Consider the following 23,715-nt stretch of genomic DNA (forward strand, 5'->3'; position numbering starts at 1 on the left):
ATGATGCCAATGCCCCTGGAAACTTACCTCAGCTTAAGTCATCACCTTCGACCGATAAGAAAACTGGTACTTAAAAAAAACAAGCTGGCCCATAATTGGGGACAATGAAATAACCAGTAAATTCATGAGTGAAGGGGTTAAAGCATGGGAGTAAACGGGCCCCGGGTTTGATACGATTGTCCATGTCGGACAATGGAGAGCAGTATACTGCTAATCTAGGTACAGCTGGTGTTCTCTGCTCCATTCTTTCCCTCCATGTGTGGCTGGAGGAGGAGCCAGCTTGGCAATACTGACTGCGCCCTGATTACTAAATGCTCCTCTGAGAGCGAGTATTAGCATTTTGGAGGCTGATCTTATTCAAACAAAAAAGAAGTGTTAATCAATCATTCGGAGTCGTGCTGAATGATTCCTGATTTGTTTTTTATTCTGATGTTAATGCTGAGGAACAGCTGAAACAGACAACTGTTTAATGATTCCAAACAGGGTTTCAGGTGTTAACCTGTGTGTGGAGAGAGGGGGGAAAGCGTGAGAGCGTGAGAAGACGGGAAGAATACATGCATGAAATGCGACCAGCGACAGAAGGGTGGGGTGGGGGTTGGGGGGGCGGCGGCGCGGTTACACAAGGAGGGAGTGCGTTCGCCATACTAAGGAGCCACAGGTACAAAAAGGAAAGGGGTAGCACATGGGAATAACATGAGGTGGAAAGGACTAAGTAAGCGAGGGATGGGGAGAGCGAGAGAGGGGGGACACATACACGAGTAAAACACAGAAGAAAGACTGAGCAAGAGACCCAAGAGAAAAAGTAATTAAAAAGAAAGGGTTGAGAGAGAGAGAGAAAAGAGCAAACGGGACAGTGGAGCAGCAAGAGAGAAAGATCGAGAGGGATAGCCACTGGCCAGTGCCAACCCAATTGGGGGATGGTCACTGATAGAGTTCAAGCAAGCCGGGCACACTTCTGGCAACCTCGTGTAAAAACGATCTTGAGGTCAGGCCTTCGTGTGGCCTTTGCGGTTTCACGCTGGCACTCCCAGCCGCTCAGTGCTGTTTGCTTTCTCCATGGCGGTGGGTTCGGTCGGATAAGATAGGTGTCGAAGCCGCAGGTGGTCAGGATACCACAGCATGGTGATTTTAAAAAAACTGTCTGGCCATGGGACAGGGACAGACCGGTTGAAAAGCAGGAAAATCTGTCCAGGATAAGACTGGACAAATGACCACCCTACGCATTTGCTGGATGCAACATCCTGATTCTGGATGTTGACTCAGGTCTGAACCTGCCCACAGAAGGTCAGCCATCCGCTTTGGTAAACTTTAATACGCACTGAAGAGGGCTGTGCAGCCACAGGACCTGGATTCAAACTCCAAGTGCACGAATTTTATTGTTTAAAGTTTATTCATTAGTGTCACAAGTAAGGCTTACATTAACACTGCAATGAAGTTACTGTGAAAATCCCCGAGTCGTCGCCACACTCCGGCGCCTGTCCGGGTAACACTGAGGGAGAATTTAGCACGGCCCAATACACCCTAACCAGCACGTCTTTCGGACTGTGGGAAGAAACCGGAGCACCCGGGAGGAAACCCACGCAGACATGGGGAGAAGGTGCCGACTCCGCAAAGACAGCCACCCAAGCCGGGAGTTGAACCCGGGTCCCTGGCGCTGTGAGGCAGCAGTGTTAACCACGGCACCACCCCGTTCCTGTGCTACAGGGAAAATGAGTGAAATGTGGCAAATGTTGAAACTGACAGAGCTGCAGAACTACTTTCATGCTGTTGGGGAAGGGGGGGGGGGGGTGTCGACACATGGGAGGGAGAAAGTTTTATTTATTTTTTTTAAATCAAAGAAAACTTCAAAGATTTGAAAATGATACAGGCTCGGGTTCCATCTAAATTAAACGAAGCATCTAAACTTGACCCCGAAGCACCTCATATTTACCAAGTTTCAAGTATGGGGAACTGCAGATAACATCAGCGCAGCAAGGCATTTAAACACTGAAAGGAGCAGAGCCTTGCATGGACGGTGCACAATGATCCACTGATTCATTAATGCCTCACACTCAGTACAACATATGCTGACCTTGTCATACTTAGCAGGTGAAGCAACTCCCATTCATACTTCAAACATTCACAAAGCAGCCTTAAATCAAATCACTCCACTCTCTGCTAAACCAGTTGCTTTTACATCTCTAATGCCTTTAGTGCAGCCTCAGACCCCAGTCCCAAACAGCATTTGGACTCCTGTGGGAGAATGTTTCAAAATTTGTGTTTCTGCTGTGCAATATGTTACGGCAAAGCAGCTGGGAGGCCTGAGCTCTGGGTCCTTGGGGATCGCCATTTTTTACCTCAGCCCCAAAGGTCCTCATTATGCTTCATTACACCATTTGCCACCATGCTCCCTGTAGCCATGCCTAAAGGGCAATGTGGAGCCACGGCAGGGCTCTTGTGTCACCCTGACCTGCTGTCCTTACACTGGGTCAAGCGCTGTTAATGCAGAACTACAGCTGTTCCCTCAGCGCAGTGCAAACAGCTCCTTTATCCAATGTTTCGTAAATCTTATTAGAATTGTAAAGTGCATTTCTCTGCTCTGGCTTTCTTGTTTTAGTTATTTACCATGAGAAAGCCCATGAACACATACACCAGAAGGCTCATTTAAGCATGGTAGGTGTTTTGCATTTACAGTGTGTCCTTATAAACTAAACCGTGAATTATCTTCACACCCAATTCTAACGCTTTTCCATCACAAAAACCAGTTTTGCCAAATGTGTAAAAAAATAAAAGTAAAGTAGCGGAGAATATATATGTTATGGACGCCAGACTCCCAGATGGGTCACAAGTTCACTTCCCGGCTAACCGATGTTTGTCACGAGCGCTTCATTTACACCCTCGTCCTACCTGGTTCACAGTCTAAACTCCTTACCTGAAGGTACCTTATTACAGCCCTTTGCTTATATTATTGAGATGGGTGAGTTAAGCATTCTGCTGCTGTGCTGGGAAAGGGATTAGACTGACTTCATCCCGTGTGTAAATACTATAAATCAAAGCCAGGGCCCCTGCAGTGAGTTTTTGTCCATTTCATAAAAGATTATAATAGGATGCTTATACCGAGACCAGGAGGTGTAATGCAGACTCAGTATATTAAATTTGCATAGACAGATTGAGCAGAACTGACCTTGTTAAATTGCACACCCTCTGTGGGGCAGCTCGCCTGTAGAAATATTTTCTGCCATACACAAAGCATACAGTCATATGGACTGAATTTTCCGCTGCCCAAACCACCCCCCTCCCGTGCCACCCCCCGCAACATCCCAATTTTCTCCCCTCCTGTCCGAAAGCCAATAACTCAACCTGACTGCAGTTTCACACAGACACCTGGTGCAAGTGCCATTATTTTCAGGCAGGGCTAGACGCTGAGTGTCAGCACACAGCACTCCACTCCCATCCTCGTTCAACCTCCCCAAACACTCGGGTATCACTTAAAAACATAATCAGCGACAAGGAATCCCGGCCGATTTACCCCACTCCATCTCCAGTAAACAACCACAAACTCCTGTTTTCAGCCCAGCTACATTCAACATAAGAAGCAACGTTCTTGAGCGTGTATAGCACCTTTCACGAGCTCAGGCATCCCAAACGCTTTACAGCTAATTAAGTAGTGTTTTCATATTGTAGGCACCGTTGTAAGAATATGTGGCAGCCAACTCACACACAGCAAGATTCCAGAAGCAGCAAAGTGATAAGGCTGCTGGCGTGAGCTCCCCTGCACCTCTCTCAATAACTCCATGGCATCCTTTCTGTCCTTTCACAGGTCTTGGTTCCAACTTGTCTCAAAGGCAGCGCCTTTTGACAGTGCAACACTCCCTCCATACAGGCAAGTGTATCGAGTGGAATTTGAACCCAAAACCTTCAGCATTAGCAGCACTGAGGGTGCTACCTACCACTGAGCCACTGCTGTCCCCAAGTACTGAATTTCAATCACCTCAACTACACCAAGTAACACACATCATCCACTCCAGTTCAAATTTAAACAACAGCAACAGCAAAGCAACATGGGCAGCACGGTGGTTAGCAATGCTGCCTCACAGCACCAGGGACCAGAGTCCGATTCCAGCCTTGGGTAACTGTCTGTGTGGAATTTGCACGTTCTCCCCGTGTCTGCCTGGTTTCCTCCGGTTTCCTCTCTCAGTCCGAAAAACATGCTGGTTAGGTGCATTGGCCGTGCTAAATTCGCCCTCAGTGTACCCGAACAGGCGCTGGATTGTGGCGACCAGGGAAATTTCACAGTAACTTCATTGCAGTGTTAATGTAAAGCCTACTAATAAATAAACTTAAAACTTTAGCTGATAGCGGAGGCAGAGTAGTTGGTGCTGAAGACTACCTGCAGGACTGTGGTGAAATGGACAGGTTACTTGTCAGTCAGGAATCTAAAAGCACCCAGATTGTATTGGTACAGTTCCAACTTGATGACTGCAAGCTTTAGAATGCACCCGATACCTCAAGTTTTAATGATCTACCCCACAGGAACAGCATACTGACAAATACAAGTTCAAGATCAGTTTTCTCAGATTCTCAGAAGATCATTTAATCAGTCAAGAAACAAAGTCTCCAGCATAAGAAAAGTTAATATTAGTTCCTCCAGCTCTTCGTTGAGTGACAGGATGGAGCAGTGCACACAGTGCAACAGAGGCATTTGATAAAGTGCTGCACAATCGACCTGGGTGAGCAGTTGTAGGGGCGGCACAGCGGCACAATGGGACAGTGGTCAGTGCTGCTGCCTCACCACGCCAGGGACCCGGCTTCAATTCCGGCCTTGGGTCACTGTCTGTGTGGAGTCTGCGCGTTCTCCCCGTGTCTGCATGGGTTTCCTCCGGGTGCTCCAGTTTCCTCCCACCCTCCAAAGATGTGCGGATTAGGTTGATTTGCCTTGCTAAATTGTCCCTTAGGGGGATTAGAAGTGTAAATACGTGGGGTTACGGGGATCGAGCCTGGGTGGGATTGTTGTCGGTGCAGACTCGATGGGCTGAGTGGCCTCTTTCTGCACTGTAGGGATTCTATGATTCACGGAATAAAAAGGACAGCAGCAATATGAATTTGAAATTGGCTAAGTGACAATAGACAGGGTGGTTAATGGATGTTTTTTGCTGTGGAGGAAAGTGTGTCGTGGAGTTCCCCAGGGGTCAGTGTTGGGACCCTCGCTTTTCCTGATATATATTAATGGTCTAGGCCTTGGTGTACAGGTTCATAATTTCAAAATATGCGGATGACAAAATGGAGTGGACTCCGTTTGACCAAGACATTCAAGAGGGAATAGGATTATTATCTGGAAAAGAAGAATGTGCAGGACTCCAGGCAAATGGCAGGTGAGTGTCCCTCGGTGAATTCCTCCTCTGGAGTGCTAGCACAGACACAATGAGCTGAATGGCCTCCTGTGCTGTAACAATTCTGGGGGAGAAGAGGAGAAGCAGGAGACTAATCCAAGGGTGCAAAAGGCAATTTGAGAATATGAAAACTACATAGGCCATTTCTTGTATTAAAACAGTGATTACAATTTTAAAACACTTTGGAATTTGTCAAAAGCAAAGCAGCTTTTTTACTGCCATCTTGGCTGAGGTCAGCTTACCCCATAGTTAAAATACAAAGCTATTTCAATAGCTGTTGAATCTACTCTATACTGATAGCAGATACAATGACAACAGAACAGTGAATGCGAGATTTGCTCAAGAACAGCTGAATGGAAGTAAAAGTATTCTGGCTGGGGAATTTCTATTTTGGCATGTCAGCTATGACTCTCACCAACTTCTCCAGATGCACCATAGAAAGCATCCTTTCCGGATATATCACAGCTTGGTATGGCTCCTGCTCTGACCAAGACCGCAAAAACTTACAAAGAGTTATGAACGTAGCCCAGTTCATCACACAAACCAGCCTCCCAGCCATATACTCCGTCTGTACCTCCCGCTGCCTCGGAACAGCACCCACGCACCCCGGACATGGTTTCTTCCACTTTCTTCCGTCAGGAAAAAGACACAAGAGTCTGAGGTCACGTTGCAATGGACTCAAGAACAGCTTCTTCCCTGCTGTCATCAGACTTTTGAATGGACCTACCTTATATTAAGTTGATCTTTCTCCAAATCCTAGCCATGACTAACGCTATATTCTGCACCCTCCTCTTTCCTTCTGTCCAATGTACTCTACGAACAGTATGCTTTGTCTGTATAGCGCACTAGAAACAATATTTTTCACTGTATTCTAATACATGTGACAATAATAAATTAAATACTTGACTGGACAGAAGTGGCGTCAGAATCAGCCATTTATTTTCTACCTGCTACCCTGACTACACCAGCCATACTGCACGGTTGCTTGCGATAGCTCTCTTGCTATCAGAGGCCACGTGAAGAATGGACATCCATGCTTTCGAACCACCAGGCAAACCTCTGCACAATCCAGTGAAGCAACGATGAATGCTTCAACTCTGACAAGTGGTCATCACCCCAGGATTATGAAGCAACCATCTTGAACGGCGAGGCTACTCCCGGACTCAGTCCCTTTGCTTTTTTTTTCCCCAGATGAATATAATGTATTCCTGCAGCTACCACTATCTACCTCTATCACTGTGGCACAGTGGTTAGCACTGCTGTCTCACAGTGCCAGGGACCCGGGTTCGATTCCCAGCTTGGGTCACTGTCTGTGTGGAGTCTGCACGTTCTCCCCGTGTCCGTGTGGGTTTCCTCCGGGTGCTCCGGTTTCCTCCCACAGTCTGAAAGACGTGCTGGTTAGGTGCATTGGCCATGCTAAATTCTCCCACAGTGTATCCGAACAGGTGCCGGCGTGTGGCGACTAGGGGATTTTCACAGTAACTTCATTGCAGTATTAATACAAGCGTACTTGTGACACTAATAAATAAACTTTAAAACTTAAAAAAATAACTTTTTCCCTTAACCCAGGCTCCAACCTGCAGCAGCTATGTCACAGCTTGAATGCCTATTCGGAAGAACAAATCTCAAAAGCCAAGCCTCCTGTGATCAGGCCCTCCAGTCACACAGGACAACATCTATAACACAATGAACAGGCGCCATGCGGGCAAACACACATCTGAGTTTGATCATTTCATGTTAATCTATTAAAACCAATTCATCTCGTTTTAATCATGGTATTAATCTGCAGCTAATTAATATGCAAATTGAAAGGATTTTGGTTAACAATGAGGGAGTGATTAATTAGTTGGGCGGTTTTGTTCTGCGGCCGATCCAATTTTTTTTTGAGAGCGAGTTTTTTTTTGTCAGAATGTGCAACAGTAAGGAAAATGAGTCTGTTAAAGGTAGCCAGAGTGTGCGCGCCAATAATTATTACCAGCATTTGTTAAGAAAAACAAAAATAACTCCAGGCAGTTTTGTCCTTTCCGGCTGCCAGGATCACTATGTTTTTACTGTGGTCCGTGTGGAGCAGACTTTCCCTCCTATTAGAACAGTCGTCACCAAAACCAGTACTCTATAACAAAGATGATGTCAAGTACAGATGCTGTCTCTGTACCAACAAACAGACACACACAAGCAACACGAGTTTGTTCCTCCAGTTCCTTGATAAGGCAAGCTACCAATCTGACAATGGCTTTGCACATTTACATCACCACATTGGAACAATTATGTCGCAAACACTGGTTCACTCTCCTGCCTCCATAAGCTTGTCTCGTACTTTATGGGTACCACTACACGGTTAAAGTTTAAGCTTATTTATCAGTGTCACAAGTAGGTTTACATTAACACTGCAATGAAGTTGCTGCGAAAATCCCCTAGCCGCCGCGCTGCGGAGCCTGTTTGGGTACACCGAGGGAGAATTTAGCACGGCCAATGCACCTACCCAGCACGTCATTCAGACTGTGGGAGGAAACCGGAGCACCCGGAGGAAACCCGCGCAGACACGGGGAGAACGCGCAGACTCCACACAGACAGAGTGACCCAAGCCCGGGAATCGAACCCGGGTCCCTGGCGCTGGGAGGCGGCAGTGCTAACCGCTGTGCCACCACCTGTGATATTTATTACACATCTGCTTGTTGCTCTGGTTGCTTAGCAACTCAGCAGCTTGCTAGGCCAATTCAAAGGGGCAATCCAAGTCGTGACCACAGTGTAAGATCGGAGTTACGTTTATGCCAGGCGAATTGGAAAGGAAACTGCCCTGCCCTGAAGTAAACCAGTTCAGTTTTTAAACAACAAAATGCCCCTTTTTTCTCTCTGCTGCCAAGATTCCAACTGTTGGATTTGCGGTTTCAGTTGCAGATTCAGTTTCGCAACTTTCCACAATGGAATGCAAATCACTTCTGGAGTTGCCTGCCTATTATCACCAATTGTTGTACTGCTGCAGGAACAGGAAAGGACACAGTTATCCATGACAACCCTTTCACTTCTAATATCATTGGAAAAAAACTGTGCCAATCTTAGTATTCCACCTGAATTTATTTTAGTACTTCTGATTTATCATTATTCCTGTTAGGAGCAGTGTTCCATAGAACATAGAACAGTACAGCACAGAACAGGCCCTTCAGCCCACGATGTTGTGCCGAGCTTTATCTGAAACCAAGATCAAGCTATCCCACTCCCTATCATCCTGGTGTGCTCCATGTGCCTATCCAATAACCGCTTAAATGTTCCTAAAGTGTCTGACTCCACTATCACTGCAGGCAGTCCATTCCACACCCCAACCACTCTCTGCGTAAAGAACCTACCTCTGATATCCTTCCTGTATCTCCCACCACGAACCCTATAGTTATGCCCCCTTGTAATAGCTCCATCCACCCGAGGAAATAGTCTTTGACTATTCCCTGCAGATGTAGGTGTCAGATGGTCACTCGAGTCTTACCCTTCTTTCTCAATGCAGCGATAAACATGGGGATTAAAAAGAAATGTGTGGGCAGAAAAGGTGAATTCAAATTATCTTTCGGGGGGGGGGGGGGGGGGGCTGGGGGTGGGAAACGGCTAGAAGAGAGAACATGATACCGAATGTGGACTTATAATTTGCACTTACATCCAAAATAGCAAGAAAGGTAGCAGCAAGAGAGGCCTGGAACAAGTCTCTCGTTAACTCTGGTTTCGCCTCCATTCTCAAGTAACAGCTACGTACTCTGACGGTCAGACTCCACAAAGATAGCTGAGACTTGCTTTCTGCTCCCCACCCAGACATATCAGAACACCTCTCAACATGTATGTGCTTCCTCCATAGAATCCCTCCAGTGCAGAAAGAGGCCATTTGGCCCATCAAGTCTGCGCCAACTTGCTGACAAAGCATTTTACCCACATCCCATCCCTATAACCCACATATTTAACCTGCTAATCCCCCTAAACCTACACATCTTTGGACATTAAGGGGCAACTTACCATGGCCAATCCATCTAACCTGCGCATCTTTGGACATTGAGGGGCAATTTAGCACGGCCAATCCACCTAATCTGCACATCTTGGACTGTGGGAGTGGAGGACTGGGTGAATTATCAATCAGACACAGGGAGAACGTGCAGACTCCATACAGACAGGACTGGAGCATCCGGAGGAAACCCACGCAGACACGGGAAGAACGTGCAAACCCCACACTAGTCACCCCACGGCTGGAATTGAACCCGGATCCCTGACGCTGTGAGGCAGCAATGCACTTTTGCACTACTGGGGTCCTGCCATTAGACACTACTGGTAGAATCTGCCAACACAGCACTGGCCTCTAATGGTGGAAGCCGAGGATTACAGGAGTTTCATTTTCCCAGAAGCTGCAAACTGGTTCATCATTTCTCCAATAACCTGGACCAGACTAATTAAGGTACAGGAGCTATTTATTAGAGGTTGCGATCACAATCAGCAAACACATCTTAAAGCTAATATTTCCCAATAAGATTCTGCTAATGACTCAAATTCTCTTTCATATTTAAGAGCTAAGTACTATTTATACCTGTCGACTGTCCTCCCAAATCATACATGGTGAAATATGCTGCTTACCATTCATCTTTGACCCACCCCTAAAAATAGGTTTCTCCTTGCTGACTTAGTGTGTAACTGCACCACTTAAAACCGCCAGAATAGTGAGGGCTTACAGCAACAATGAAAATAAGACAATAAAGAAACTAAAGGAGGCACGAAGAAAGTAAGAAGAGACAATATAAACTAAAGAGTATTATATCAAAGGGGGCACAGGAACAGAGCAATTGCAAGGTACAGAAATGGTAGGACTAATTGAGTTCTCTTTTTGAAAGCACACAAGATCCTTACTTTACTACACGGAGGTATAGAATATAAAAGGAGTTATGCTCAACTCTTTATAAGTCAAGATTTTGGGGGTCGGACAGAGAGAGGACATGTCTCCTTCTCTTCGTGCTTTGCCACTTTTCGTTTGGCTCGCATCCAACCCTTGTGGCCCATTGTGATGCCTTGCCCTTATATTGTGGCTTGTTGTCTTCTTGTCCCCTGGGGTTTTTCCCTTGTTATTAACGTTGGTCTTTTTTTGGTTAGACAGGATAGTGTGTTCAATTCAGGATGCCACACCAAGGGAAGGATGGACAGAATACAGGAAATTTACTATCATGGTACCAAAGGAGGAAGATTTGAATTATTTGAATACGAGGGAAGCAAGGATTGTTATGCTTAGACCAGAGAAGGTAAAAGCAGGATTGAATATAGGAGTTCAAAATTAAAGATTCTGACAAGACCATAAGACATCGGAGCAGAATTAGGCCACTCGGTCCATCGAGTCTGCTTCACCATTCAATCATGGCTGATATTTTTCTCATCCCCATTCTCCTGCCTTTTCCCCATAACCCCTGATCCCCTTATTAATCAAGAACCTATCTATCCCTGTCTTAAAGACACTCAATGACCTGGCCTCCACAGCCTTCTGCAGCAAAGAGTTCCACAGATTCACCACTCTCTGGCTGAAGAAATTCCTCCTCATCTCTGTTTAAAGGATCGTCCCTTTAGCCTGAGGTTGTGCCCTCTGGTTCCAGTTTTTCCTACTAGTGGAAACATCCTCTCCATGTCCACTCTATCCAGGCCTCGCAGTATCCTGCAAGTTTCAATAAGATCCCCCCATACCCTCCTAAACTCCAACAAAGACAGACCCAGAGTCCTCAGCCGTTCCTCATACGACAAGCTCTTCATTCCTGGGATCGTTCTTGTGAACCTCCTCTGGACCCTTTCCAAGGCCAGCACATCCTTCCTTAGATATGGGGTCCAAAACTGCTCACAATACTACAAATGAGGTCTGACCAGAGCCTTATACAGCCTCAGAAGTACATCCCTGCTCTTGTATTCTAGCCCTCTCGACATGAATGCTAACATTGCATTTGCCTTCCTAACTGCCGACTGAACCTGCACGTTAACCTTAAGAGAATCTTGAACAAGGACTCCCAAGTCCCTTTGTGTTTCTGATTTCCTAAGCGTTTTCCCATTTGGAAAATAGTCTGTGCCTCCATTCCTCCTTCCAAAGTGCATAACCTCACACTTTTCCACATTGTATTCCATCTGCCACTCCTTTGCCCACTCTCCTAACCTGTCCAAGTCCTTCTGCAGCCCCCCTGCTTCCTCAATACTACCTGCCCCTCTACATATCTTTGTATCATCTGCAAGAGTTTCCACTGTCAGGAGGGTTAATAGCTAGAGGAGGCAAAACTTAAATAATTCACAAAATATTTTTTATGCAGTGTGAGATTGTGATCTGGAATGCAATGCCTGAAAAGGGTGGAGCAAGCAGGCTTTTGTTTTCAGACTAAAGGACCACACTTGAAACCAAGTTCTTTGAGGTGGTGTCAGAAACATTGAATGGGAGGGGGGATGCAGCGAATGCAATATATTTATTTAGACTTCTGGAAAACCCACAACAACTTACCACAGAGAAGATGTGTGAAGGGCAAGACATGCGGCGTGAGGGAAAGGATAGAAAAATGGACCAACACTAGCTGAGGAAGGAGGAAACAGCAAGCAGTTTTGGGCAGTTTCTCAGAGTAGTATGCATGGGAAACTGCTCTGGAACCCTGTTTCCATTGACGGTGCTTAGGAATTATTTGGATACAGGGATGGAAAGACTGGTGACAATAGCTTCAGACAATACTGAAGTAAGAAGCATGGCAATAGTTTAGTCCTAAAGGAAACAGAATGGGGCTTTGAGAAGATGGTGGAATGGACAGAGTGGCCATTGGTAGTGTGAGGTTGCTTAAAACACTTGTTTATGATTATATTTTAAATGGGGAAAGCTTCACGGAACAGCAAAGAAATCTCAACATTGAGCTTCGCAAGTCCCTGTTAATACACTTGAGAAGCTAAACCAACACTGACAGAGAAAGGAAAAGAATATGTAGATAGAGTGAGTTTTTTAAAAATGTATTCCTTCATGGGGTGTGGGCATCACTGGCAAGGCCCAGCATTTGCTGCCCATCCCTAAACGTCCTTGAACCGAGGGCTCGCTATGCCATTTCCGAGAGCAGTTCAGTCAACCACATTGTTGAGAGTCTGGAGTCACATGTAGGCCAGACCAGGTAAGGACGGCAGATTTCCTTTCCTAAAGGACATTAGTGAACCTGATGGGGCTTTACATCAATCAATGACAGTTTCACAGTCACCATTACTAAGGCTAGCTTCCAATTCCAATATTTTCTTATTAATTGAATTTAAATGCCACTAGCTGCTCTGGTGGGATTTGAACCCAGAACATTAGCCTGGGCGTCTGGATTACTAGTCCAGTGACATTACCACTAGGGCACCAAAGTAGAGTGGGAGGAGGAGAGACACTGCCGCAATCAGTTGAGTCAAATGGTTGGTTTCACAACTATGTATTCTATGTAAATAAAGCTCTCTGTTCTTGCCCACAGATATGCGGGCCTCATCCTTTCCCTCATGCCTACCATCTTGGCTATTTTTCCTCCTCTTAGCCAGTTTCTTCCCATACTCATCCAAGACAATTCCAACACCCATTGCCACTCCAACATTTTCCTGGCCAAAACTATCTACTTTTCACCATGAACGCCAGGTTCGAGACTTCTATTCCTGAGAAAACTCTGCTCCTTCCCCAAAAGGAGATCTAGTCAATCGCCATCCACCACCAACTGACTGAACTGGTCATTGCAGAGAACACATTTTCCTTTGATTCTACTCACTCCCTTCAAATTAAAGCTGTTGCTATGGGAACCCAAATGGGTCCTGGCTTATATGCATATCTTCGCATTAAACATTTGTGTGTTTTGGTCCTACTCTGGGGGCCCCTGTCTCACCTCCTTTTCTGGTACATTGGTGACTGCATCGCAATTTCATGTTCTTTACCTCCCACTCGGAACTGAAAATACATCAACTTTACTTCCAATCTCCACTTTTCCCTTGCCTTTTCACATGGTCCACGTCTGACTCTCCCCTTCCTCGACTCCTCTCTCCATATTTCTGGCAATTGACTGTCGACCATTAGCTACTATAAGCCTGGCGACTCCCACAGAAACCTCCACTGCACTTCCTCTCGTTCTCCCAGACATTGACTGGACTTTCATCGAGTGCCACTGGGATGAAATCTGTTGCACGGACACAGAGGTAGTCCACCCACCAGCTGCTTCTGAATTTGTTTAGTGTTGTGTTTGCAACATCAGCTTATAACACAAGCAACAGGAACAAGATTAATGAAAAATAATTACATTCAAAGAAAGGTGGCAGCCATGATGAACAAGATTTTTAAAATGATAATGTTTTGATTTGATTTATTGTCACATGTATTAGTATACAGTGAAAAGTATTGTTCCTTGCGTGCTATACAAAGCATACTGTACATAGAGAAGGAAAGGAGAGGGTGCAGAATGTAGTGTTACAGTCATAGCTAGGGTGTAGAGAAAGATCAACTTAATGCGAGGTAGGTAAAAGAGTTAGAATGAAGGTGGTTTGCTGGGCACAGCTTGCAAGAAGTCGCCACGCTCCTCGGTCATCTTGGGTTGAACGTATTAGCCATACTGCCTTTAGCACACACCTGTAAAGCCCAAGTTACCTGTGATCTAATCAACCAACTGAGCCAGAGTGCTAGACGGGAAGGAATATTCTATTGCGACATCAGTGGCAGGCACCTGCATGCTAAAGTCATCTTCCCAACTCTTCCATTCAACAACAGAAGGCATCTAGAAATTAGCTGATATTCGGGATAAAATGTATATTTTATTACGTCACAAAACAGGGGATCAAAAAGCAATTGAATTCAATAACGGTAACAACATACAGCTGTCAGCAGAAAAAAAAAAATCCAGAAATATCCTCTGTAAACGTCCCCCCTACCCCCCCAACACCAGCTCTATTCTTCAAGGAAACTCCTCAAAATCTACCCTTTCAACCAAGCTTTTGACCATCAATTCTAACAGTTTCTTATTAAGCTTCCTCTCAAATCTTGTTTGATTACATCAGCTACTCAAACTGCAAATGTCATCATCAGCGGCAAAGAAACAAGCAATTCCAAAATAAGGGGAAACTGATTCCACTATTGGGAGGATCAGTAACTAAACAGGATAGAAACAGGGAGACAAGGGAACTTTTATTTCCCCAATTATATCACGTCGTTGCAGTCAGGGACAGACAAAGAGGGCGAGGAAAGCAGATTCAGCAAGAACTTCCAAAAGGGAATTGGATAAATACGTGAAAGCCTGCGGGAGAAACGAGGATGAGGGACTAATTGGACAACTCTTATCCAGGGGCATACATGATGGTGTCGACTGATCTTTTTCTGTGCTACAAGTGTTTATGATTCTAATTATATTTTAAAAAATAGATTAGCTGAGATTTTCCAGTCCTGTCATCGCGGACGCAGTGAGCCAGCCAAAGTCCATTGGCTTTGGCAGGACTGGAAGATCCCATCTGTGAGCAGAACCGGAAAATCCCAGCCCATTTGTATTTGTAACACTATTTGTCCTCAAGACAGATAACCTGATCATAGATCATAGAAGATCATAGAAACCCTACAGTGCAGAAAGAGGCCATTTGGCCCGTCGAGTCTGCACCGACCACAATCCCACCCAGGCCCTACCCCCATATCCCTACATATTTTACCTGCTAATCCCTCTAATCTACGCATCTCAGGACACTAAGGGACAATTTTAGCATGGCCAACCAACCTAACCTGCACATCTTTGGACTGTGGGAGGGAACCGGAGCACCCGGAGGAAACCCACGCAGACACGAGGAGAATGTGCAAACTCCACACAGACAGCGACCCAAGCCGGAAATCGAATCCAGGGCAGGTCCCTGGAGCTGTGAAGCAGCAGTGCTAACCACTGTGCTACCGTGCCGCCCGTACCTGCTTCTCGGATTCTGCTGTGGGCAGGTGAGCAAGGAGGTGACTATTCTACCTGCAATTTCTTCTCTCCTTATTGGCGTCTGCTTGTCAATTTCTAACGAGGGTATGGACAGGGATGTTTGCAGTACTGCATTGCACCATTGTGAGCATGGATGTGACCCCCCAGTAACATCCAGCTAATGTGGTGGAAAACAAAAAAATACCCCAACAAAACTCTTCCTAAATTCAATTATTTATGACAGTTAGTTTATCTAAAAATATTTCCACTAAAATTATGACATACCCAATATTTGTTTTTTAAAATTAATTTACAGGATGTGGGCATCGCCGGCAAGGCCAGCATTTGTTGCCCATCCCTAATTGTCCTTGAGCTGAGTGGCTTACTAGGCCAGTTAAGAGTCAACCACATTACTGCGGATTTGGCGTCACATGTAGGCCAGACCAAGTGAGGACGGCAGATTTCCTTAAGTGGGTCTCTGGATTACTAGTCTAGAGGCAAGACCACTATGCCACTGCCTCCCCTTATTTCCAGATGGTAATACTATTGACCTCCCTGTTAATTTAATAATCTTTCACATTTTAGGAGTGCAGTCACTGGATATTTCTCGGATTGTTTTAATTGTAGCCAGTGATTAGAAAATCTAATGGTATAGGAGAGCCACTTTTTCTGTGGTTATCATAGAATCCCTAAGGTGCAGAAGAACATTTGGCCCACCGTGTTACACTGACCACAATCCTACCCAGGCCCTTTGCCCGTAGCCCACTATTTACCCTGCTAGTCCCCCTGACACTAAGGGGTAATTTAGCACGGCCAATCCACCTAACCTGCACATCTTTGGACTGTGGGAGGAAACCGGAGCACCCGGAGGAAACCCACGCAGACACGGGGATTAGGAGCTGGACTCGGAACCTGTAGTTCTCATATAGTCAAGAGTTTTACAGCGCAGCAAGAGGCCCTTTGGCCCATCTTGTTTGTCTGGTACCGGACAGAAGTGTAAAGAATGGAGTGAGGCACTGCAAAGCTAACACTGTGCATGTGCAGAACCCTCAGCTGCCCTTTTGCTGTGCATCAGCAGACCCCCGGCTCCTCACTGTCCACACGCGCACCTATTCCCGGCTTCTCAATGCTTTGCCAAAAGTGGCACTAAAATATAAAACACCTTCATAAGAAAAAGGGACCAGTCACGATACAAACAAAATTTAAAACATTACAGCAGCCAATTCCATAGTTTTTGAAAATTGATACAGAAAATGACACGAGTACTTAATGTTCAATCATCATTTAAAAATATAGCATTTAAATTGCCTGAATAAATCAGCCCTGATTGAGCAAAACCCTCTTTAAGCTGCTGCATTATGTGATGGGGTAGGGTGAATCTATCACCCCCTTCAGCATTTCAGTACCAATTAAGTGTTCCCCACTCCTGCCTGAGCCCCAGGCAATAACATGCGAGAGCTACAGAAAACTCCAGCAAAAAATAATTGAATTGCAGTAATAGACTGCTGTATTTTTACTGTGGAATTCAGGACAGCCGGCTGATGGAAGGGTTCACCAGATGGGACGCCGTGCCTTCAATTCCGTGATACAGTCCAGGTGAGAGTCCACTCTTACGCACTGTGCTTCTCTCAAAGGGAAATCTCCAGGAAAGCCATTAAGATTGCCGTAATGTAAATGTTACAGTGACGTACAACTGTGCTTATGCAGTATTTGTTCTGGGCGATTACTTTCTGTTTCAAACTGAAACAGAGTGAACTGTGTGGGGGGGGGGGGGGTCCTATCTCGGGGGAAGTGGGGGGGTTTCCCCCCCGGGTGCTCCGGTTTCCTCCCACAAGTCCTAAGCTGTGTAGGTTAGGTGGATTGGCCATGGTAGACGTGTGGGGCTGCAGGGATAAGGTACTCTGTCAGAGAGAGTTGGTGCAGACCCAATGGGCCAAATGGCCTCCTTCTTCTCTGTAGAGAGTCTACAAACTGCCTCTCGAGGTCATGCTGAACTCTGAAATTTTATTGTTGGGCACCAAATATAACTCAAGACCAGCTCTGCTACTGAAATGTAAAGCATTTGTTTCTCATCCCCTGGAAGGCCTAGTCGCAGCTACGAACAGGATATTAAAGTAGGCTGGTACTTGGAGTATTATATATAAATAGATACAGGGAGCAGAGGAATATTCTGCCCAGAACACTATTCATTTTTACGTTGTGGAGGTGGAGCATCGTTCTGCAAACTGTTCACTTTGTGGAGTTTATAGCTCGAAATATAGACAGAAGGGAGGCCCAGTTTCTATTATACTTAAATCCCACTTTAGCAAAGGGGACCATCTGTGAGCAGAAGCAACATTTGCAGTATTTATTAAAGAATTAAAAAAAAAGGACATTTTGTCCAGGCTGTGCCACCCGGAGAAAAGAAGCTTGCATCGACATGCCAACCCCAAGCTGAACCCAGCAGTGCAAACAATTCCAAATTGATTTAACTCACCATTATCGAATTCATCTGGAATCTGTGGAGAGGAAAGAGAGAGAGAGAGAAAAAAGATCAGTTTCTGCAGCCTGTTTACCAGCAGGATGGGAGCATTCATAGCCCAACACCATCCTCCCAATTAAAACACAAATTAATCGCCAAACATATGAATATTCAAATACATCTGTCAATGGATGGAGGAAGCAGCTGGCTCTCAAACTACCGCCAGCACCCTCACTATAGCTAGAATCAGGTCTGCTGCTAGGCCTGGGCTTGATTAGCAACATGCAGTGGAAGTCAATCCACACATACCCCTTTCTATCCTGAAGGCTTGGGAGCTCTTGCTGGCTTTGCAACCAACTCATCCAAGTGGCCATTCTTTGTGTCTGACTGATTGCCTGCAGGTTACTCATAGGCATGACAAAGCCATGCCAAATCCTGTTGGCCAAACAAGGGCAAAGCACTGAACAGCGATTTGGAGTGATCGGCCTTGGCTTATTTTCTCCTCCAGCCCCCCAAGCCCAGGGCCAATTTTAATGGCCCATTTGCTGCTGCAGATAAAATTAGCAATCACAGCACAGACATGGAATAAACTCAGCGCCTTCTGGACTTCATGGCTTTGTGCATTAGGCAGTTGCCAAACCATCAGAAGCTGTACTTGTAAGGACTAGGCAGTTAGAAGTAACCATCATCTACCCATCCCAATATCCACCCCCCCACCATTGCCTTTAATTCTTTAGCCACCTTCCAATGGCTACTTTTCAATCTATATTTGGACACCAAAATCTTTGGGCTGTTCAGCTGTAGGTACTGATGTAGCCCAGCCGCTTTGAAGGGTCATTGAGTGGGAATGATCAAGGATGTGGAAGCTTCCTCCTTGTCGGAGGAAGAGGAGGTCCATTCCTGGCCATACGCTCTCCATTGCCATCACCCTAATTGTGAAGGGCAATCTAGGAACCAAGAGCAAACCACACATCCAGGAGCTCAAAGCCCTTTACAACAAGGTGCGTCTCAAAGGCACAGTGGGGAAATCTTCTGGAGCAGTAATGTGAGACACTCTGAGCTGTGTAGTGAACTAGCTGTTCTCAGTTGGTACAAGATTGGGTCACTACATTTGATCTCTCTCACCTTTTGAGAATATCAGATCCTCCAAACCACACAAAGTTAAATGCAATGATGCTCTTTTAATAAATTAAAACACACTTTCTCAGCTACTAACTGCGGTTCATAAGAACATAAGAAATAGGAGGAGTAGGCCATTCAGCCCTTTGAGCCCACCCCACCATTCAATGAGATCATTGCTAATCCACTACTTCAACACCATTTCCCTGTACCATCCCGGTATCCCTTCATGTGTTTAATATGTAGAAATCCATCAATCTCAGTCTTGAACAGATTCAGCCTCCATGGCCCTATGGGGCAGAGAATTTCAATGATTCACCACCCTCTGAATGAAGGAATTTCTTATCATCTCAGTCCTCAATGGCTGGCCCCTTATTCTGAGAGTTGTGCCCCCCTGGTTTGAGACATCCCAGCCAAGGGGAACATAAGTGGTAAGACTCCTGCAACTGATTAACGCCCATCCAGTGATGCAGAAATCTAGGGCGGCACTCCACTGCAGCACTGCAGATTGTTTGAGAGGGAGTGGAGTACTGAGGCAATGTTGCACTCCTGGATTTACTGCTTTTCCAGTGCTGCACAGTTGGGTAGAGCAATTGTAGATTGGGAGGTAGAAAGTTAGAATTTGGTGTAAAATTGTATGTTAAAAGATGGTGTTTTTCCTGTGCTTAGAGATTTTTAAAAATTCAGGTACATAGAGAGCCCAAACCGAAACATTTGTGTCAGAAGGCCAAACTGCAGTTTTACCAAGACAAAAGGGTGTAGATACGCAGAGGGACCTGGGTGTGCAAGTCCACAGATCCTTGAAGGTGACGTCACAGGTGGAGAAGGTAGCGAATAAGGCATATGGCATGCTTGCCTTTATAGGACGGGGCATAGAGTATAAAAGTTGGGGTCTGATGTTGCGGTTGTATAGAACGTTGGTTCGGCCGCATTTGGAATACTGCGCCCAGTTCTGGTCGCTACACTACCGGAAGGATGTGGAGGCTTTGGAGAGAGTGCAGAGGAGGTTTACCAGGATGTTGCCTGGTATGGAAGGGCTTAGTTATGAGGAGAGATTGGGTAAACTGGGGTTGTTCTCACTGGAAAGACGGAGGATGAGGGGTGACCTAATATACACCTAGAGGTGTATAAAATTATGAAAGGCATAGATAGGGTGAACGGTGGGAAGCTTTTTCCCAGATCGGTGGTGACGTTCACGAGGGGTCATAGGTTCAAAGTGAGGGGGGGGGGTGGTTTAACACGGATATCAGAAGGACGTATTTTACACAGAGGGTGGTGGGGGCCTGGAATGCGCTGCCGGACAAGGTGGTGGAGGCGGACACACTGAGAACGTTTAAGACTTATCTAGATAGCCACATGAACGGAGTGGGAATGGAGGGATACAAAAGAATGGTCTAGTTGGGACCAGGGAGCGGCGCGGGCTTGGAGGGCCGAAGGGCCTGTTCCTGTGCTGTATTGTTCTTTGTTCAACAGGCTTTTGAATTTAGCCAATCAATTTGATTCAGGCACTAAGATACCAAAAACCTATTACATTTAAATTTGATGGTTTTGACAACCGAGGACCAATCCTATTGTGGGAAATATTGATATGTCATCACGGGTATAAAAGAAGGGGGCAGTGGGACAAAGAAAGTAGAGCAACTGCCACCTGCTGGAGCCAACAACCCTCAGTTCCCAACTCTCTCTCTGGCGAGAATCGCTGGCTGTCATAGCTTCATGTCTTAGAGCAAGGACCATCTCGATCGATCGAAGAAAGAAGTTCCAGACAGAAGAATCAACAGAAAAAGCCCAGAATATTTTCGAAGACACAAAACCTGGTTGTAATTTAGAGAGTGATTAAATTCTATTTTTGATAATGAGTGGGAATTGTATTTATTAGAATAGCATACCATTAGAATCTTGTTTTATTTGAGAATAGTTAATAGTTAGAAGGGATTTATTTGGTTTGTTAATAGTTTAATTTGTTCAGTTAGTTAGATGAATAAATAGTTACGTGTTGATTTTAGAGTGAGTGTCAGGGATTTATTTTGTATTTAACCACTAGCAGTTGCTGAAGGGCAGGTCACACCCCTTCTCACACACTTTTACAGATAAGGCGAGATACGCCTCTTTGGGTGTTTCAGTGTTAGTTCTCAGAGATCTTAGAGGGGATCAACCTCCGCTTTGTAACATCAGCAAGAGAGGGCTTAGGTCCTAAACTCTGGAATTCCCTTTCTAAACCTCTTGATTCCTCTCCCCTCCTTTAAGACACTCCTGAAAACCTCTCTTGTTAAACATGCCTTTGGCTATCAGCCTTATGTGGCTCAATGCAACATTTTCTTAATAATGCTCGTGAAGCACCTTTATTACATTAAACGTGCTATACAATGTCAACTTGTTGTTGTAATAATAAAATCAAAGGATATGGAGATAGCGTGGAAAAACAGAGTTGAGGGCAATGCCATTAATGTGGTATACGACTTCCAAAAAGGTATTTGATACAGTGCCACACAACAGACTTAGGAGAGAAGTTTTACCTCATGGAATAAAAGGGACAGCAGCAACATGGATACAAAATTGGCTGAGAGACAGGATACAGAGTACTGGCTAATAGATGGTTTTCAGGCTGGAGGAAGTTCGTAGTGGAGTTTTTCAGGGGTCAGAATTGAGATCCTTGCTTTTCCTCATGTATATTAATGAGCTACACCTTAGTGTACAGGGAACCATTGCAAACAATAAAAGAGTTGTAAACTATGAGGAGGACAGTGTAGAACTTCAAAAGGACGTGGTCAGGTTGGCAGAATGGGTGGCTGATGAAATTCAGTGCGGAGAAATGAGAGGTGATTCATGTTGGTAGGGAGAATATGGACTATAGAAAACAAAGGATAGGACTCTGAAGAGGGTGCAGGAGCTGAGAGACCTGGGTATATGTGTGCATTATAATTCAGGTCAGAAACTCCAAAGTATTTTCTGAAGTCTGCCTGGATCATAAGTTTTGCACTATGAATTTGGCTAGGGCGAGCATGAGATGCTTCACTTCAGGTATGATTCAACTGGCCCACTAAAGAGCTTTTAAATGAAGTTTAGTTAGGAATACAATATAGAAAAAAATTAGCAATAACTTTTACCAATTTACAAGCAAGGAAAAAAAACAACTATGATAGGATGTGTAGATAGTTTGAGTCATGTTGAGATCAAGAAGGTGGTGGTATTGGGGTTCTTGAGAAACATTAAGGTAGACAAGTCCCCAGGGCCTGATGGGATGTACCCCAGAATACTGAGTGAGGCAAGGGAGGAAATTGCTGGGGCCTTGAGAGAAATCTTTGTATCCTCACTGGTTACAGGGGAGGTCATGATGTGGAGATGCCGGCATTGGACTGGGGTGAACACAGTAAGAGTTTTAACAACACCGGGTTAAAGTCCAACAGGTTTATTTGGTAGCAAATGCCATTAGCTTTCGGAGCGCTGCTCCTTCGTCAGATGGAGTGGATATCTGCTCTCAAACAGGGCACAGAGACACAAAATCAAGTTACAGAATACGGATTAGAATGCGAATCTTTACAGCTGATCAGGTCTTAAAGATACAGACAATGTGGGTGGAGGGAGCATTAGGCACAGGTTAAAGAAATGTGTATTGTCTCCAGACAGGACAGCCAGTGAGGTTCTGCAAGTCCAGGAGTCACTCCACTCACATTGTCTGTATCTTTAAGACCTGATCAGCTGTAAAGATTCGCATTCTAATCAGTATTCTGTAACTTGATTTTGTGTCTCTGTATGCCCTGTTTGAGAGCAGATATCCACTCCATCTGACGAAGGAGCAGCGCTCCGAAAGCTAATGGCATTTGCTACCAAATAAACCTGTTGGACTTTAACCTGGTGTTGTTAAAACTCCTACAGGGGAGGTCCCAGAGGACTGGAGAATAGCCAATGTTGTTCCTTTGTTTAAGAAGGGTAGCAAGAATAATCCAGGTAATTACAGGCCGGTGAGCCTTACATCAGTGGTAGGGAAATTATTGGAGAGGATTCTTCGAGACAGGATTTATTCCCACTTGGAAATAAGTGGACGTATTAGTGAAAGGCAGCATGGTTTTGTGAAGGGAAGATCGTGTCTCACAAACTTGATCAAGTTTTTTGAGGAAGTGATGAAGATGATTGATGAGGGTAGGGCAATGGATGTTGTCTACATGGTCTTCAGTAAGGCCTTTGACAAGGTCCCTCATGGCAGACTGGTGCAGAAGGTGAAGTCGCATGGGATCAGAGGTGAGCTGGCAAGGTGGATACAAAACTGGCTCGGTCAAAGATGCTCTCTCCACTCACATTGTTTTGTTTCTTAAAGACTTGATTAGTTGTAAGTATTCGCATTCCAACCATTATTCATGTAAATTGAGTTTGTGTCTTTATATGCTCTGTTTGTGAACAGAATTCCCACTCACCTGAAGAAGGGGCTTGCAGCTCCGAAAGCTTGTGTGGCTTTTGCTACCAAATAAACCTGTTGGACTTTAACCTGGTGTTGTTAAACTTCTTACTCGGTCAAAGAAGACAGAGGGTAGCAGTGGAAGGATGTGTTTCTGAATGGAGGGCTGTGACAAGTGGTGTTCCTCAGGGATCAGTGCTGGGACCTTTGCTGTTTGTAATATATATAAATGATTTGGAGGAAAATGTAACTGGATTGATTAGTAAGTTTGTGGACGACACAAAGGTTGGTGGATTTGCGGATAGCGATGAGGACCATCAGAGGATACAGCAGGATATAGATCAGTTGGAGACTTGGCCGGAGAGAGGGCAGATGGAGTTTAATCTGGACAAATGTGAGGTAATGCATTTTGGAAGGTCTAATACAGATAGGAAATACACAGTAAATGGCAGAACCCTTAGGAGTATT

The 23,715-nt window shown here is 45.2% G+C and overlaps 1 protein-coding gene across 1 annotated transcript in view; it reads right to left on the reverse strand.

The window, feature by feature from the left end:
• Positions 1–13,849: 13,849 nt before the first annotated feature.
• The window catches only part of LOC144511067 (mitochondrial import inner membrane translocase subunit TIM50-like), a 92,069-nt gene continuing 82,203 nt past the window's right edge, over positions 13,850–23,715 (reverse strand). Inside the window, exons 3-4 of the mRNA XM_078241039.1 lie at positions 17,751–17,772; positions 13,850–14,121 (exon numbers count right to left, since the gene is read on the reverse strand). Coding sequence (XP_078097165.1) covers positions 14,111–14,121; positions 17,751–17,772 — 33 coding nt within the window. The 3' untranslated portion in view covers positions 13,850–14,110. The remainder of the gene's footprint in view (positions 14,122–17,750; positions 17,773–23,715) is intronic.

Source organism: Mustelus asterias, chromosome 24 (assembly GCF_964213995.1).
Source record: "Mustelus asterias chromosome 24, sMusAst1.hap1.1, whole genome shotgun sequence".
Classification (NCBI taxonomy): domain Eukaryota; kingdom Metazoa; phylum Chordata; class Chondrichthyes; order Carcharhiniformes; family Triakidae; genus Mustelus; species Mustelus asterias.